We start from the raw sequence: 19,516 nt of genomic DNA, 5'->3' as shown, positions 1-19,516 counted from the left end.
CGCCTCACCGCCTCCGCAGACAGCACGGCCAGCATCTACGTGCTGCGTAAAGGATTCAGCCGGCTGACCCAGGACGTGTACTACCTCCCCATCGAGATAAACGACAACGGCTTCCCCGCCATGAGCAGCACCAACACGCTGACCATCCGGGTGTGCTCCTGCAACAGCGAGGACGTCATCGTGTCCTGCAACGTGGAGCCCTACGTCCTGCCCGCGGGCCTCAGCACCGGGGCGCTGATCGCCATCCTGGCCTGCATCGTCATTCTGCTGGGTGAGCCGCTCACACCGGTCGTTTTAATGCATGCGTTGGTTTAGGAAAACCATAAATAAAGGGTTACTTGGTGAGTAAATTAAGCTTCTGAACCCCAAAACCTGTCGGCTGGAATGAAAGGCAAATAAAAGAATTTGAATTTCTTTGCAAAAATTTAATTTTTCCAATGTGTTACAAATTTAAAATGTAAAATCGAGGCTCTACGTGCTATATATACTAATATATTTCCATTTTTACAATCTTTAGTCTTCTCAATCATTCATGGCTTCCTTGTTGCGTAAAAGTTAAACGTTTATTGAAATATAACATTTTTAAGCTTCTTCAAGTGTTTGTGGCACATGATGTGTTCGGGGACCGTCGGAAAGATGGGAATCTGACGATACTTGATGGTGTAAGTGTGTCGCAATCGTTAAAAAAACAACAAAAACAGGCTTTTCAATCCTGCCAGCTGTCTGAGTTCTTGTCCAAGATATACCAAACATGCTGGATATTTACATCAAATATTTGAACATTCGGGCCTCGACTCAAATCCCCTCTGTTTGAAGTAAATATCCTCGGTCAGCCTCCATATTGGAATTGCACTGCATTGTTTCAGCTCCCAATGAGATGGTCGTAGAGGTCATAGAGTCACTTATACTCTTCTCAGATTTCTTCATCTCTGGAGTGTGAGTGACAATCTGTTTTATTTTTTTGGTATTTGCCATTTTGTAAAAAAAAAAAAAAAAAAGCTTTCAAAAAAACAATGAAAGTCTTCAATTGTGTCTCCAGCCTCAGTGTCCTTCCTCAGCCAACATTTCAGCTGCTATCCGTCTTTTTTTCTTACGTACTCTCACATTGTTTCCTCCACAGCTGGGATCCCTTTAGAAGTCTGACATGTTGATAACCAAGTGCAATTAAAATGGCATGTGTGTGCATAGCACAACACGGTAATGATATTAATTAAACCGTCCAAGGTCTAATTACACGATCTCCCACAGTGCATACTAATTATCTAATGCTCACTTTTCCTCTCTTTTTGCACAGAGATTGTTAAGATCGTTGTGTAAATCGCTAAATGCGAGGCGGGGAGGTGCAATTTTTTTTGATGTTGTGCGTTTGTGTCGTTTTGCAGCGATCGTGGTGTTGTTCGTCGCGCTGAGACGCCAGAAGAAGGAACCGCTGATCGTGTTCGAGGAGGAGGACATCAGGGAGAACATCATCACGTACGACGACGAGGGAGGCGGCGAGGAGGACACGGAGGCCTTCGACATCGCCACCCTTCAGGTACGAGGAGGCGTCATCAGATTTATTCGTTTCTTGTCGGAAAGACGACAATCGCTTTGTTGTTTACTGATGTTTGAACACGATGCACCTCATCCGCCTAACGTTACTCCTTCTCGATTGTCCAGAACCCGGACGGCGCCAACGGCTTCCTGCCGAGAAAGGACATCAAGCCGGAGCTCCAGTTTCCCCTCAGGCCCGGCGCCGGCCACACCGCGGCCAACAGCGTTGACGTGGACGACTTCATCAAGAGTCGGATCGCCGAGGCCGACGGCGACCCGACGGCGCCCCCGTACGACTCCATTCAGATCTACGGCTACGAGGGCCGGGGGTCGCTGGCCGGGTCGCTGAGCTCCCTCGAGTCCGTCACGACGGAGTCCGACTTGGATTATGACTATCTGCAGAGCTGGGGGCCCAGGTTTAAGAAGCTGGCGGATTTGTACGGGACCAAAGACTGCTTCATGGACGATGATGACGATGAAGAAGACTCTTAACAGTGGTCTTGCAGAGTGGACGCCCAGCCCCTCCCTCCTTCTAGCCCCTCCCGCCTTTTCCCCCCTCCGATGTCTGATTTTTTGATTTCATGAGGATGTGTTAACACTCCCCAGAACCCAATTGTTACCGACTACCACCTGATCTGCGTCAATGGACGCCAACGGACGCCAATGGACACCAACGAACGTCAATGGACGTTAACTCTTGGATTTGGTCTACCAGTCCTCGCCCCCAAAAACCTCTCCTTTCCCCACTTGCAGTATGTCTTTCCCCGTTCTCTTTCTACGGACTTGAGCATCGCGGGGCTGGGAGATTCGTCACGTCACCGGTTTGAAAGTAAATTGTCGGGAACAAAATGTCGCTGTGTGATCAAAATGACTTGCTTCTAGCTAACTGTTTAGTTTCGTCGGGGTTCTCTATACCTTTTGTGGACTGGATTCACGTACTTCCTCAGAGGCTCCCGGGACAGATTTTATTCCCTGAACGGGTTCCCGATCCGGCGGAGGAGGTAGGGGGTTTTATTTCCCCTGAGCTGCTCTCTTTGTGGCGTATGAAGGAAAAAAAGAGACGAAGAACGAGATACAAGCTAATTAAAAAGAAAAAAAAAGGTTGGCACGGGATCCAGCGACAGCCGGATGTTGCGAAAGAGAAATGAAAAGGTATCGAAAGAAGTGTCGGTTGGGGTCGAACAGTCGAAACTAAATGCTTTTTTCACATGTCGTTGTTGTGTATGTGTGTGTGTGCGTGTGCAGAATTCAGCAGGTACTGTGGTTTATTAAATAGCGTGACAGACTCTGGGTTGTTGATACTTTGAAGACGCTCGCAGCATCTTCACAGTATGGTGGCCTTATAATAAATAAACAACAACTCCAGGGGTTGAACTTTACACACAAATAAAAAGGTGGAGATAGAGACCGCTAGCTTCAGTAGCGACACACAGACAGGACTGAGTATCTGTGACGATGACACACCAATACCTTCTTTTTTTTCTTTTCTTTTTTTTTTACTGCTCCCAAAACGAGACGGACTCAACATGGATTCAATGGAGAGAAGAAGAAAATAAAAAAAAACTGTGGATGATTCTTTTGTTTCCATTTCTTCACTGAGGAGAATGACAAAGAAGACCACGCCCCCTGTGTGTGCCCCAACCCTTTCCCATTAACAATCACTCTTCCCATACCGCGTCCACCAATGAATGATCACTTCCTCATCCAGAGTCCGCCGATGATGATCAATCACGATGAGTAAAAGAAAAAAACCTGTGAGCTCTAAAAATCGCCTTAAACTTAACGGAACACTCTTTGCAACGCAGTGCATTCTCGTTTTGTTTTTTTTTTGTTTCCAGTTTTTTTTTTTCCTTCATTTTCTCCTTTTTGTAACTTCGAAAAAAAAGTATATTCAAAGAAAGCAAACTATTCTCTCCATGTTAGGTATGTACAGAGCGGTGTGCAGACGTGTGATGTATCACTTTTGAGGAACCGGCTATTGGAACAGGATGTGCAGTTTCTGGCCACCCCGCGGTACATGTGGACCGGGTAAAAATGTGCGTTGTGTTGTTTCCCCCCCCCACACACACCCCAACCTCCCCATATAACAGCAAATATGTGGGCGTGGCCTCACCTGTTGCATCAACAGGCGCCGCTACTGGAACGTAAACCGCGCACGCCGGAAAACAACACAAGGCGTGTCTTGTTTTCGGAGCCACGTATATACAGAGAGGCGGGAAACCAGAACATCCTTTTTTTCAAGCCTGTGGGTTCTTGTTCAATCTCTTTTATAAAAGTTATTCTATTATTATGATTATTATTGTTTTTTTAATTATTATTATTATTATTATCAGCATTATTACGACAATAATTGTTCTTTCTTTGGCTGCAGCTACACAGGAATGAATTAATGTTTAACTTTTTTGCAGATTTGATGTTCTTATGGTCGTCTAAAGATGGAGAGACTACGGAGGATTTGATTTTCATTTCTAGACAGCTATAAGAAAATTTACAGCCGAAAGTTAAACATTAGCTTCAGTCTTTGCCTGTGTGAACACAACCTCTCTCATTTCTTTTTTGTTTTTGTTTCTTTGGTTTTCATGATTTGGCGTTTCTTCGTTCTTTCTCTCTGTTCAAGAGGAAAACTAGCAATTTGTTTTGTTGCAGCGAGAGAACGCCTCGTTTTTATTCTGTCAAGTTTTATGGTACCGATTTGTACAATTTTAAAAGTTCTTATTTTAGTATACATGCAGAATATTCCAGTATTACAACAAAAACATGTTAAGAAGATAAGATTAAAAAAAAATGTTACAGCATCACACTTATATTTTCTGAACATTGTAATGTTGCTTTACTATGTGCTTCAATCTCCGAAGCGAAAAAAAACAAAAACTTTGAAATAAATGCTCTTTTTATAAAAATTATATGGAATTGTGTGTGCGGTTAAACTTTGCGTTGGCTTAATGTGCTTCACTGCTTACATTTATATTGATCCTGAAAAAAAAAATATCTCATGGTCATGACAACGCCGGTATGTGGACCGCTGTCGCCATCTTGGATTGTGGCGATCTTCATGTTGTTGTTGTTGTTGTTTGCAACCGTTGAACAGAAGTTTTCATATTTGCAATCTGGAGGAGTGACGTAGAGACGCATCTTTGATAGCTGCACCGACCTGTCAATCACCTTGTTGCCCCGCCCTGAAGCGTCCCCTGCTTTATGGTCTGCTTGACTCTAAATTATCATAATTTACTAAATGAACATCATGCTGTATTGAAGAAGACTTGAAACTAGAGATTGAGACATAAACTCATGTTTACTGAGGGAATACATCAAGAGAGAGTCATTTATATAGACTTCTATACAACCAGAGGAGTCGCCCCCTGGTGGTCAGGAGAGAGAATGCAGCTTTTACACATGACAAAGACTTCTATACAACCAGAGGAGTCGCCCCCTAGTGGTCAGGAGAGAGAATGCAGCTTTAACACATGAAGCATGGACTTCTATACAACCAGAGGAGTCGCCCCCTGGTGGTCAGGAGAGAGAACCCAAGTTCAAGGAACTTCCGCATCGACTTCACTCGGCATAACGGGAGGTTAGTTTGTTTTTACCTCACAGAAGGACACACATTGTCTGAACCTTCCTATACTGCCTTATTGTGAACATAAGATCTGTTTTCATGTAATCACTTTAATATTGTTTATTATGCCACCGACTCCACAAACACACCTTTGGAAAGAGGTTGCCATTTCCATTCACTTTCCCGTCATAAAGAAATGTCATGTGCAAATGCATGAATTCAAGGTATACACAGACACACATACACACAAACTATTTCACAGGCACAGGCACATGCACACACACACGCAAACTATTTCACAGGCACAGGCACATACACACACACAGATTTCATTCACTCGCTCCCAGGGGAGCAACACTGAGAAAGGTCAGGCTGCACTCTGGATGCCCAACAAAGAGGTGATATAGAAAGAGAGACGACGAGAGGACACAAAGGAGGAAGTGAAAGGACCGAGAGGAAATAGAACGAAGCAAGTAGAAAGTTAGAGAGGAGCGAGGAATGAGAGGACCGGTGCAGAAGAGTTACGCATAAGACCATTGTGCAGTTATATTAAAGATTTCATTTTTTAAAATTCACTCAGCTAGCTTGAATAGTTATGCGAGGATTTAAAGGCACAGCCTCTTAAAACACAGCGTTATCACCATTATTCTCATTATCAATTTATCAGCGGATTGTTTTCTTGATTAAAAATGTCCAATAATTGTGAAAAATTCCAGTTGAAGTCTAAATTTGTATATATTTGACAACAAGTGTTCTTGTCTGAGTAAAAAGACAGAGGATTACATTTTGTTATGGATCAACTTCATCTTCTGGGTATAAGAATGTCACTGCTGGACCGCAATAGGAATAACAATTATAATACATTTTATTTGTCTGGCGCTTTAAAAGGTACTCAAGGCACTTTACACGGTAAAGACAAACCATGGAGGCAGCAAGAAAGCAAGAAAGATGACAATAGTGAGAAAAAAACTAGTATCACAGGTCAAAAGCAGATTTACATAAATGGGTTTTAAGTGCTGTTTGTATACCTAAATCAAATTTGAGCAGCATTTCAATTTTTTGTTGTTGAAAGAAACAAAGACAGAATTAATGCTAACTAAAGCTCCTAAAGAAATAGAAGAATTAAAAACGTAAGTAGCTGAACTTTCCCGCGGCTAACCGTATAGTTACACAAGGAACAAACTGAGGAGAGTAAGGGAAGAACATCGCTGCATATGAATTATCAAAATGTGAAAAATGGAAAGGTGGGGAGTGTGAATAAAAGAGGAAAGGTGCGAAGAAGAAAGAAGTGAACGTGTGAACCTCTTGCTAACGGTGATCCCTCCGGGAATGAGGGAGGTGGCGCTGGAGGAGGAGGAGGAAAGGTGAACTCCCGCACCTGACTGAACTTTTCTTTTCGGTGTCCCACCGGGAGACGGAACGGAAGGAAATCGAAGGAGAATCAATCAGAATAGAGGAAGAGGACGAGCGTTGTGTGTGCCAGCGAGAGGAGAGTAAAGCTGGAGGACGAGTTGGCGAGGAGGCGAGGGATATGAAGAAGCAGAGGACGTAGCAAGGAGGAAAAAGAAGTGACCTTTTGCACCTGCTTAGGCAAACATAGCGTCTCCAGCTGCGAGACAGAGACACAATCAAGTGAGGACGGTTCAAGAAAGAAAGAAACATTTCAACGGCTAATGGGCCAAATGTGATGTAATTAGAGATCGTCTCAGTTTAAACAGTCAACAGAAAATCAGCAGGAAACTACTGTGCTGCCTGCTAATTTCCTGATGACTATTTATTACATTTAAGATATTTTTAATGTATCTTCATACAACGGTTCGTATGATTTTTTTTTGTTGTGTTTTCCGTGTCCCGTAAACTCCCGTCCTTCAAGAAAATGAGTAAGTTAAGTTTTGGCAACAAAACTACGTTGTTAGGTTCAGAAAGAGATCTTTGTTTGTGTTTTGACAAACTAACAAGTCAAGCCACTAAATGAATCTCGGTTGCTGCGAATACTTTAAGTTTTACTATAATCACAAGCTACAATTCACCTTCACTTTGCAGGGAAACATTATTAATCTTTTTCTATATTGCTTTTGTTTTCTTCGTGACAAAATGTCGGTCGACAAATATTTTTAATTATTAATAAAATGCAGGTTTTAAAGTAAAAAAAAAGAAGCATGTGCACTTTATAACTCTATGGACACAAGTATCTTTGTTTTATCTTTGACTAAAAAATCATGATGGACCTTTCATGAAATGCACTTTTGTAAGAAGATCGTAACAAATCTACTTCAGGGTTTTCACATTTGGTTTTTCGCTGTATAACACATTGTTTTTGGGTGTTGCGTCAGTCTGTCAGGCGCCTGTTGGATTACACCAAACCCAATGACGGATACACGAGCAACGCGTCCTTCTGGCCTCGCTGCTGAAACAACTAACTTTCAATTTCGCTAATTTACTTACCGACTGACTGATGGGGACTCTCTTGTGAGCGAGTTTGTGTGTTTTGCGTGATTGTGTGTTTGCGGTTCACTCAAGGACATCCAGCTGATACGGAGACGCTTTCCCCCCGCGCAGCTAACCAACTCGCGGACGCGCTGGCAACCCGGATGAATAACTACATCACTGACTGACTGGTTAATTAACTTACTGTCTGTCTGTTTGTAGCGCACCCAAGGACATCCATCCAGCTTGTACACAAACTATTTCACAGGCACACACACACACACACACACACACATCTCTCCTCTCTGGAGTGACGGGAAGAATATTTCCCTGTTTACTCAAGTGCCACTTCATGATTAAAAACTAATCAGGCTTCAGCCAGCCTGGGATCCCCCTACACACTGACACAAAATGAACTGTAAGTATCTTAACAGGGAAGTAGAGAGAGAGAGAAAGAGAGGGGGTGGATAGAGAGTGAGAGAGACAGAGAGAAAGAGACAGAGAGAGAGAGAGAGAGAGAGAGGCGGGAGAGAGAGAGAGGCAGAGAGAGTGAAAGCACGATGGAGGAGAAGAGTGAGAGAGTGAAAGAGAGAGACAGAGAAAAAGAGAGAGACAGGGAAAGAGAGAGGGGAATGGAGAGAGGCAGAGAGAGAGAGAGGAGTGAGAGTGAAAGAGAGAGATATAGAAAGAGGGAGAGGGGATGAATGAGAGTGAGAAAGTGAAAGAGATAAGGAAAGAGAGAGAGTAAAAGAGAGGGAGAGAAAGAGAGAGAGAGAGGAAAGTGAAATGACAAGAAGGGAAGCCAAGGAGTCGGGTGGATAATAGAAAATAAATAGAGATAAAGCCGCAGAGGTGTCAGATCCAGAGAGAACATGAACATGAAAAAGAGGGAGGTGAGGATGGAGGAAAGAGGCTGCTGTTGTATTACAGTAACGCACACTCCTCAAAGGTGCATTTTCTTCTCGTAATCACAGGGAACAACTCGGTTAGGTTTACTCAACTCAAATTATTGAGTCATGTTTCTAAATAGATTGCGGTTTGTGTGTTAAAAAAAACTACAGAAGTTGCGGGACATGGCAATATGTGTGACAAAAAAAATTTCATCTGTCCGAATTACGAAAATCTTAACAGCAAACATTGACCAACTAAAAGCAAATACATTATAAACCTTTCACAAACCTCACCTACAGACAAACTTCAAATGTTTTGTTAGACCATGAATTATAATATATTGGGAACATTTGATTCATCGCCAAGCCTCACCCTTGGTTTTTATTTAGAAATAAATGATCGCTGAAGCTGCTCTCATCCCGCAGTCGTAGAAATACCTATGAAAATATTGCAATGTTATTTAAAGATATCTCACAAAATATCTTTTGTATGTTATCCAGATAATAACAAACGAGGAAGTATATCGTGCACATCATTGTCGTTCTTAAGTCTGTAGAATAGGCCTGAACACAATTTTTGTTGACTACTAACAACAACCAAAATCTCTATTTATACTCTCTAAATTTTTAGGATATTCACATTTTGTACATACATAGATAATGTATTGCAATATTGTATATTTATATAGAGAGACAAGAGCGAGAGAGAGATACCGCATAAACTAACGATATCAAATACCAACTAATATCATTAATGTATTTTTCAGAACAATATGTCAGTATGTAAACCGACGTTTTAGGCTTTTTTATTCATAAAACAAGCTATGAATTACAGTTTTATATATAAAGAAAACGTGTGACCCCGACTTTCTTTATCAATTTCCCGCCAAAAACTCAAATCATCGGGCCACGAACTCCACCTTTAAAAAAGCAATTCTGGTTGTTTCGTGAAGCCGAAAGTGAAATATACATATTTTTTTTTGCTAATAATGATGTTGAGTGCGGACACCGTGAGCCGGGGCCCTCGGGCGGGAAACTTTTCGTATTCTCGACTAAACGACAGCAGACGACTCCGGCCCGAGCGGCTCAATCTCAGCCGGGCTGTGCACCTGCTGCATGTCCTGAGGAAATATGACAACGACTAAAAAAATTAAAATTAAAAGAGAGAGGAGCGAAGGGAGGGTTGTGCAATTTCAGATAAATCGAAGGTTGTGTTGGCAATTAGTCGAGATAAAAGCTTAGTACTGTTTGAAGCCACCATCTGGACTATTATGTGTCGCAATCTGGGTTGAGGCTCAAAACCGTGTCACGGGCAGATTAAACTGGTCCCCAATAGGTTGAAGATAAATTGGTGTTCAAGCCAATTTTTTTTGGAAAGGCCTCACCAATCTGTGTACCTTCCTCATACGTCCACTACCTAGTACATTTAGTTTAAATCATTAATGCTCATTTTCTGTGCGTTTTCTTTTACGAAAGCCAGCAACACATCGACATTTCTGCTTGTTACATTGTACGCAGTCTTTTCATAATAAAATTAGTATGAGGACCTGTTGAAATACGTTGTGGTAAATGTACTAAATAGTGTACTGATGTACGAGGTATTTCCATCATTCCTTGTTCATCCGTTGATAGCTTACCCCCCAAAAAATCGTGATAACCATGAATAACGGCGCATTATTATTCGTAGTTCAGCTACAAACGCTGGACATATTTAGATACATATTTATACTATTTAAGTGCTTTTCCATCGGTATGTCTCCTCCATCTCATTTGGTCCAACCATCAAATATATAATGTGGAATGTTTAATGTGAAAAAGTAAAACGCATTATGAGGTACCCTCCTATAGATATGCACGTCACTTCACGGCAAACTTCCCCAAAGACACACACAATCCCATGCACACAAATACCCAAAAAACAAACAAAATGATGTTTATGCACAGTGACCGGAGGATCTCTGACGGGGAGGAGTGTTGATGAGTCCAACTGCAGATGATTTGGTGTGTAGTGAGGGGTGAGAGAGAGACGGCACTTTTACACGAGACAACAGACAAAGCAGTAAAAAAAAAAAATCAACAACAATACGTGTGTTTGTGTTTGTGTGTTTTGAACAGCGAGGGAGAGCGGGACAGAGCGAGCCTGCGTCTCAGTGAGTGAAGGTTATGTAAAAGCAATCAGTGGCCTGTTTAATCTTTCAGAGAGAGGGCTCGCTCATTTCCATAATCACCATCTCTCTTTCCCCCGATCCCCCACGCTGCTTTGCAGCAGAGCCACCGGTCCAAAGTCTGTGTGGGATCCAGTGAGAGACCACGACTCCTGCACTCCTCTGGTCCTCTTGACTCCACTCCTCGCCGCCACTGGTTCTCTTCTGATCCTCATGACTCTTCATCCGTTTCCTCGTATCATCGGCCAGCCTCACACACTCACCGGCGGGGGCGGAAAAAAAAAAAGCTGAGACGCAATGGTGTCGGACAGTCAGCTCGTAGTGTGGCGCTCGGTTGTTGTACTGCACAACAAGCGGCGGACGAGGGAGAGAAAAGAAAGCTGCGTTGTGTCTTTTCTGATTGTGAAGTGTGCGGTTATCAGAGACGTGCAGGGAGGACGGGTTCAGATGCCGTTCAAGCCTCCAAGAAGCACTCTGATTGGACTGCGCGGACACTTTCAGCCTGGATGCGTTTTACTAAAGGGTTGTGCCTTTTTTCCGTCTCACGGTCAGTTTCTGAAGACCCTTTTGGGGATAAAAGAGGGTAAATGTTGTGCCTTTTTCCGTCTCACGGTCAGTTTCCGAAGACCCTTTTGGGGATAAAAGAGGGTAAATGTTGTGCTTTTTCCGTCTCACGGTCAGTTTCCGAAGACCCTTTTGGGGATAAAAGAGGGTAAATGTTGTGCTTTTTTCCGTCTCACGGTCAGTTTCCGAAGACCCTTTTGGGGATAAAAGAGGGTAAATGTTGTGCTTTTTTCCGTCTCACGGTCAGTTTCTGAAGACCCTTTTTACAGCCGATGTCACTTGGAGGAATTCACCGACCAACCAGAACAGACCTGCCGGGAGGGAACGAGATCCCAGATGGAAGCTAAGCTAACTTAGCTAGGACCTCAGGCTACTCCGCTACCCAGCATGCTCCTGGCTGCTTTTATTTAGTTTATCAAGTGTTAGTTGTGTCATAAACGGGCTGCATCCCTCTGTAATAAATGGCCCTTGATTTCTACACCGCTCACTCGTAGCATCTGGAGAGTCGATACGATCAGGTCACGTTCGCCATCTTTGGCGGTTAATACAACTTACTTGTGTGCGATGTCATTGCTTACAAAAATGTGAAAGGTAATTTCCTCTCTTGGGTTAAACAACCCCCACAAAAGAAAGAAGGTGAACGCACAAATTACTTTCCAGTTTCCTTGTGCGTGCCCGCGTCAGACGAAGGCTTTATTTGTAAAAATGTTTCGGAGTATAATTTGTTCGGCATGCAGGAGGTTTACTTGAAACTCTGTGCGGGGCCATGACCTCATTGTCTCCCACCGGCGCCAGCACCGAGATAAGAATAGGTGTGCAGGGAAACTTTTCTCACAGCCCCTCTCTCTCTCTTCTGTCTCACATAATCCAGCAAACAAATTGCCTTCCTTTCTCCTCCGGAAACAACTGCCAGTTCTCTGGCCCCGCAGTTACTCCCCTCCTTTCAGTGTGGCTTCTATCATCCCATCATATCGGCATGCATTAGGTGACTGCAACTACCAACAAAAAAAAAACATTGTTATTGGATTTCTCAACACAAAAAAAAGTATGTGAAAGAATTCTGGTTTGCATTGTGATAAGAATGTCTTGGTGCTCGAGTCTGGAGGCGAAGGCGGCGATGATGGAGGCAGCGTAGACACGGACCAGAGCGCATTCTGCCAAAAAAACATGTTCTGGGCCGCCGGGGTGATGGCACACAGCGGCGATCTCGGCAATTTAGAACAATGCGTTGTGAAAAAGAAAGTGTGTCCGTCTGCAGCCAGCGTCGCCTGGTGTGATCCGCGAGGCTCGATGCCAGACGTATTTGGGCTAACGGGAAAATCAAACGGCATCTTTCATCGAGGTTGGAACAACTGGACCTCTGATGTTTTGATTAGCCTGATTCAAAACTCTCTACGATTGGACCCGATCCCCGGAAAAAAAAAAGAAAATCAGCTATCTGATTGAATCCAACCACAAAACTCTGCTGCGTGACCGGTTGGCGCACCAAAAAAAACAAAAACTGACACGATCGAACAACCGGGAGTTCCAGAAAAATGAGCGTTTTCAGTGGATGGCCCGGGCTGAAAGGACTGTTCTGCACATTCACGGTCACATGCGACACCGATTCTGACACAAAAAGAAGATATTACAGCCGTTTGAGATGCAGATAGTGCAGGCAGAGGGGTGAAGGGAACATAAAAGGGAGGGACGGGGGAAGAGATGCAGTCGAGATTAATCCCCCCTTCTTCCATTTAGCATCAACTGAACCCGCTCATATTTAATGCATTTTTAATGAACTGATCTTTCATTGCAATTCTAAAGCTAATTTGGTGTGTTATGAATCCTCTTTGCTGGTTAGCCAACGTGCTAAAGCTGACGGCTGCTGTGAAGTGTGTGAGATTGCTGCAGTGATTTGTGTGCGTGTGCACGAGGTCGCTCTCTTATGTGCACGCGTGTTCGCGGGCATTGACAGTTGTTTTGGCGCGTGTGTGTGTGTGTGTGTGTTGAAGGGGGTTGTGTGTGGCTCACAGATGGGTTGGATATGCAGTGTGGGCACAGAGGGGCTGGCGGAGCCACAGGCCATATCAGCCAATAGCGTCATTACTCACAATTAGACCCGAAACAGATTAAAGAATAGGGTGACAACCAGCCAGCCAGGCAGGCAGTCATGTAGACGGAAAGAAATTGTATCATTATTGGCCCCTTTTCGCCACAGTTTTTTAGTTCATTTCTCGGGCACCGCTCCTTCCTTCTGAATCCAGCACCGTGACCGGTTTGTACTTTTTTTTTCTCCTCCATTGTGATGCATTAAAAAGGGCATATTATTTGGCCCCGCCCCTCCATAACTTTGAATTCACCTCTAGACAATGGAGTTGCTTAACTTCTAACGGTTGCACATAAACGCAGGCTGAAGCGCTCCCTTGGTTATGAGCGTCACCGGGGGAAGGCTGGTCATTCGGTTGTGCCGTTGCACAGCGGTGATTCCGGCCATTCATCCAGATGGTGAAAATAATTTAGTGGAGGTTTATGGTAAACCAAAGGGACACAGCAGCAGCACAATCACAACACCGACAGGACAAAAACAAAGGCAACTGTTGCTGCTCGCTCATGCCACTGAACATGTTTTACCGCGTGATCAGACGATGGAGGGAACTGTTGCAGAAAGCCAGTAAAATGGCGTTAAAATATCCTGCGGTGTCAGTTTTACCCCGGAGTAGAGAGCCGTACATGTCCTTGTCCACGAAAACAATAGATTGCATTTCAGGACAATTTCAAGAACTGCCAAGAGATTGTGTAGGGAATTGTGGCGTCTATTGACTCTGTGTTTGACACTCTCGGGAGGAGTCGAAACATTTGATGGCCACAGGCAGGAATGACTTCCTGTCTAGTGCGTCGTGACATGACCAGAGGACACGTAGCGCGGACAGCATCCTTCTATCAGAATCAGCTTTATTAGCCATGCGCCTCCACACATTCATGGCATTTGACTCACGGAAGTACTTCCTAAACTGGCGCAGGAAGTACAACAACCTTTTTTCCAGATACCGTTCAACCTCCCGTCTACGCAAACTCGTTGTGTCGTCTGCGATCTTCTAGAGTTTAACAGACGGGTGTCCCTGAGGTGCAGTCATTGGTGTGTTAAAAGAGCAGTGGGGCGAGTACACATCCCTGGGGTGCGCCAGTGCCCCCAGGGATGTGTGCTAATAGTAGAAAAATCTACGTATGCACCTGCCAGCGAGGAAACGTGCTTGATCAACTCGACTCGCTGGAGCAGATTTCTTTAGCGGTCCCCGTGCGTGTTAATAGTGACAGTGATGCGTAGAAGACTGCTCAGCTTTTCATTAACACTGCAGCATTCATTAGAAATAGGAGGCTGACTTATTTGTAGGATTATTAGGCTACATTTACACTCTTTATTTCAGTTATAGAATAATTCTATTCTCTTTTTTTTTTACTCCGGCAGAGATGATTTCACTGCTGCTGAGTCAATACATAAGAATCAAATAGTTACTTACAGCCAATTTGGGTTTAATGGAGAATGATCACTTTTTAATGAATAACTCAAAAAGCATTTTCTCTCCTCTCGCTGTCTACCAATCTGGGTCTTCCCTCTATTTTTGTATTTTGTGCCCCTTTAAATCTATTAGTCGTGCTCTGCACTCACGACACTGTGCTCCTTATGATAAAGTCATATATTGACGTGGCTCTGCAGAATAAAACAGTTATAGTAACGTCTTAAACTGGGTTTCATTTCTCTTTCTGGCTTTTTTCTCCGCAATGTACACTTTGTGTCCGCGCGATAAAAAGGGAAATAAATGATGTTCCAGCGGCCGGGGAGATTAATTGAGCACATGGTGACGCCTCCAGAGGGTTTTGGTGCGACAGGTTGTGCCGCAGGTACATAATTGACGCTTCAGGCACACGGTAACAGCAGTGAAGACATTTGCTAATTGATTTGTCAGACTCTGCAATGAATAAAAGCCATGTTCAGAACGACGACACGTCAGACCGCCCTCTGTACGACGCCGCATTAATAAGTCATTTTAGTTGAGAAGTTTTCGAATCACGGGGGTTTTTTGTTTCGCCAAACGTACGCAAACATGTCGCTCTGTTCATTAAAATATTCCACAAAGTTCACTACTGTTTTCTCCAAATGTGTCACCTTTTCAATCGAATGTAGTTTAAAATATTAAACACATTATAAATACATAATTTGTAGTATTGCGGTAGAAGTTATGACAGTATTTTTTTTTCTTTTATCCCAGTGCTACGCAAATTATGTATTCTCTCTTAGACATTAAAAAGTCATGTGACACATGACCTTGAAGAGACGCCGAGGTATCACGACTCAACAGCGGAGCGCTCAGAGACGGGACGCTGTCAGTTCAAATCCCTCCGTGACTTTTACTTCGCGTCAAGCTGTTTGAAATGAGGTTCGATTAGGGGCGTAATCCCATTTACAGCCTCTCTCCTGCTGGCAGGCCGAGACGCCGCTGCAGTTATCCAGGAGAGCGGCTGCTCGTCCGCTCGAGCTTCCTGCCGCTCCGCTCGAGCTCGCTGGGTAGCAGCGTGGGAAAAATTGGACCGAGCGTTTTGATGATGGAGACGAGAATGCATTTGGGGGCCAATATGTGATTTAATGGGGGTTTTAATGTGGGTGCAAATGCTATTCTTGTGGGTGCAGAATTCCCCTTTAAGAGGTCTCCTTCATGTCTTCGTGTGTTCCATGAAGCAATAATGAATCCTATTGATGTCACATAGCAAAAAAGAACGGCACAGCCTGGATTTACAGGAGCATATATGTCCATTCCACATGTTTAAAACACAATTCAACCATGAATATTATCATAAAACTATTAGTATGACTTGAGATGACCCGGAAAGGACCTAAATTCCTAAAGGACCGTGTAGGTCCTAAAGGACCTACACGTGATTAGCGCACCTTTCTGTAAAGCTTACGACCTACAGATTCTACTAAAACCGTCAAATATCTTGTCAGAACAAAGTCCCAGCAACATATCAACCGCTGCATGCAGCCAAACTGCACTGAAATATGATTTTTTTTTCGATGAAACGATAGTTTTGAGGGTAAAAAAGTAGAGCCTGACATCACAAATCTGTACAACATCCAATGGCATCAAAAAAACGTGAAAAAAGGAAGAAACCTCTGGGATCCCTCCTCCCTGGATGGACAAAGTAATACAAATAATGTATACAAAATAAACGGCATAATAGAATTACAACAAAGGTCGAACCATATGAGAGAACCGATACACGTATTAACAGCTTTGATCCTTTCTAGTGTTCAGAAAGACATTAAGATGCGTATGACAAATCATTTCTTCCTGTTTGTGGAGTTCGGTTATCGTTTCTGTCGGAGCTCTTAAGACACAGATAAACAGTTTAGCGAGGCCTTTGGGGATGCAGATTAGACGCCGTTAAGCTTACATTGTTTGATTTCCCACAACACCTTGAGAGCTCTCTGATTCATGCGGCGTCATGACGGCGTGTCTGCCATGAATCGCTTCGGAAAGACCTTTTTTTTTTTTTTCCGGAAGAAAAATAAAGCTCCTCATGCGCGGCAAATTTCCTCTTTGGGAGTTATCACGACAATAAATTGAGTAAGACTCCCCAAAAATGTTGAGGGAGGGCGGGGGGAACGTCATGATGTCGAAAAACAGCGAACCCAAAACAGCAGAGCCGAGTTTTCACTGTGTCATTTTCTTCTTCGGCGCCGGCTGCAAAAAAGAAAGTAGTTTGCATTTACTTCGCCGAGTTGCTGCCGTGTTGCCGCTCAGCGTGACGTCTGGAGTATGAGAAGGGATGAAAACTCCAAACACCTCCAGTAAACGTACCCCTGGCTGAGTCTCCACATCTATTTTAAGCTTTCGTGAGAGTTTATTATCGTGACGATGCGTTACAACCCCCAACAATTGTAATTGTTACTTTGTGGCATCAACAGGTAAGACGTGTGGGCGTCCAACATGTCTGGGCTACAAAGTAACACTCACGACGAGGAGGGTGCGTTTACTTCCTGTTTGTCTGCACTTTCTCTCCATTTTGAATATCTCCTCTTCTCTACTATTTCTTCTCTTCTGTCCGCCCATCTGTCCTCCTTTCCTCCGTCTGTCCTCCACATTTTCTCCCTCTCCTCTTCCCATTCTCTCCTCCTCCTCCTCCTCCTCTTCTCCTGACAGAGCTATGAATAACAATTAGAGGATATACAAGTCACAGAGAAACCATTTAAAAGTTTGAAATCGCTTCTCTGTAAAGTCTCAGCCTGTGTCAGCCTGAGGGAGGGAGGGAGGGGCTTGTGGCTAAAATCAGGTCCAACGCTGAGGATACTGAGAAAAAAATAATAAAAAAAAGGGGGTGAAATTATTATTTCTCCTCCACCCTGCTGCTTGCCAGTCCTCGGTAAAGAGGAGATTATTTATCAGTCGTTCCTGTCTGGTGCGCAGAGAGTTCTAGTTATCATGTGAGAGGCGCTCACAGCGGCACAAAGAAACTCCTCTGATTGTTGTCGTCATGCCGCTGCAGCTTTAATAACAAGCCGCTGACAAAGAGACGTCTCCGGCCCGCCGCTTATTAAAACACGCTCGGTCCGACGCGGGTGGAGCCAAAGGTGGAGGCGGGGTTTTTTTTTCTTTTTTTAAAGTCGGGACGCGATCAGCGGTGCGCCGGCACGCCTTTCAACCGGATCGCTTTAAACATGACGTCATCTTAAAAAGCATTAAACTGAAGATTTAGACACTTTTTTTTCTCCTCTGAAGTGACAAGTCAAAATCAAGATTAGGGCTTTCATAGCGGCATTTCAGTGCAGATTATGACACCCTATTTTTTCTTTTAACAACATTTTAAGAGCATTGTCACCCACACTTTACTCTTCATATTTGTCGTGTGCCTTCTTTATTGTCTATTAGTGTTTGTGCTCCGCTTTTTAAAAGCACCACGACCACATTTCTCCAAGCTTTTTCCAGGATAATTCACGAGCACGCAAAGATGTGGGACGGCGGCTATTTCGTGTCGGTTTGGCGTCCGGCAGCGAGCTTTCGGAGACGGTCAATAAGTCGTGCGAAAGCCTCGTGGAAACGTTGCTGGTCATCCGCCACAATAAAATTCCATATTCTGTTTTTCTCCCCGCATCTGTTTTTGCTTTGTTCTTGTTGTTGTTGTAGTAGTCTGGGGGTTTTCTCACGCTTCGTCTCTCCAACCAAACAAGTTTATTCCCTAAAAGTTTCCAATCCAGCATTTACTAAATTATGGTCCTGTTTAAAGTCAAATAAAACATGAAACACGATATGCGGGGCGTGGCTAACTGTGATTGACAGGTCGCTGCCGGAGCCGTACACGACGTCTCGACCAAGTGATCGCACCTCGGCTTTCTAAATATGGTCACTTCCTTCACCAAATAAGTTTACTTTCCTTCACCAAATATTGTCACTTCCTTTACCAAATATGGTCACTTTCTTTCACCAAATATGGCCACTTCTTTCCACCAAATATGGTCACTTCCTTCACCAAATAAGTTTACTTTCTTTCACCAAATATTGTCACTTCCTTTACCAAATATGGCCACTTCTTTTCACCAAATATGGACACTTTCCTTCACCAAATATGGGCATTTCCTTCAAATATGGTCACTTCCTTCACCAAATATGGTCACTTCCTTTCACCAAATATGGTCACTTCCTTTCACCAAATATGGTCACTTCCTTCACCAAATATGGGCACTTCCTTCAAATATGGTCACTTCCTTCACCAAATATGGTCACTTCCTTCACCAAATATGGTCACTTCCTTCAAATATGGTCACTTCCTTCACCAAATATGGGCACTTCCTTCAAATATGGTCACTTCCTTCCCCAAATATGGTCACTTCCTTCACCAAATATGGGCACTTCCTTCACCAAATATGGGCACTTCCTTCACCAAATACGGTCACTTCCTTCACCAAATACGGTCACTTCCTTCACCAAATAAGTTTACTTTCCTTCACCAAATATGGTCCCTTTCCTTCATCATATTATGATGCATACAACGGCGCAAACTGTTTTTTATTTTTCGAGGGACTCGGAAGAAACAATTCGGGAAGCTGCATTAATTCCCAAACAGCTGGAATATAACAGCATGAAAGAATAAACATGTCAGAGTCGTTTTCAGGACGGCTCTGCTCCACAGGAGCCCACAGCTCAACCAGACCCTCCTTCCCACCACAACCCCGCCCCCAACCCCCCCACTAACCAATTTCCAGCACAGTCACCTCTGTCCCCCTGCACTGCCTCACGCTGGCTAATTGAAATTGGCACATTTAATTTAGCCCCGCAGCCAGCTTCATTCCAGTGATGGATGGCAGTGGATGAGTGTAATTGAACTTTGGAGAAAAGAGGAAGGAAGCA

General features: G+C 43.8%; 2 protein-coding genes across 2 annotated transcripts in view; one reads left to right on the top strand and one right to left on the bottom strand.

Annotated features, from left to right (window-relative positions):
- Positions 1-4,414, top strand: part of cdh11 (cadherin 11, type 2, OB-cadherin (osteoblast)) — an 83,713-nt gene extending 79,299 nt beyond the window's left edge. Inside the window, exons 14-16 of the mRNA XM_068568722.1 lie at positions 20-271; positions 1,383-1,534; positions 1,660-4,414. Of these exons, the coding sequence (XP_068424823.1) occupies positions 20-271; positions 1,383-1,534; positions 1,660-2,025 (770 nt within the window). The 3' untranslated portion in view covers positions 2,026-4,414. The remainder of the gene's footprint in view (positions 1-19; positions 272-1,382; positions 1,535-1,659) is intronic.
- Positions 1-19,516, bottom strand: part of LOC137780258 (pyridoxal kinase-like) — a 98,230-nt gene that overhangs the window by 11,376 nt on the left and 67,338 nt on the right. The window lies entirely within an intron of this gene.

The sequence above is a fragment of the Clinocottus analis genome, unplaced genomic scaffold (assembly GCF_023055335.1).
Source record: "Clinocottus analis isolate CAN_PGR_092001 unplaced genomic scaffold, fCliAna1.0.p SCAF_8, whole genome shotgun sequence".
NCBI classification, from domain to species: Eukaryota; Metazoa; Chordata; class Actinopteri; order Perciformes; family Cottidae; genus Clinocottus; species Clinocottus analis.
Note: the sequence above shows the minus strand (reverse complement) of the source record. Positions and strands in the feature narration are given on the sequence as shown.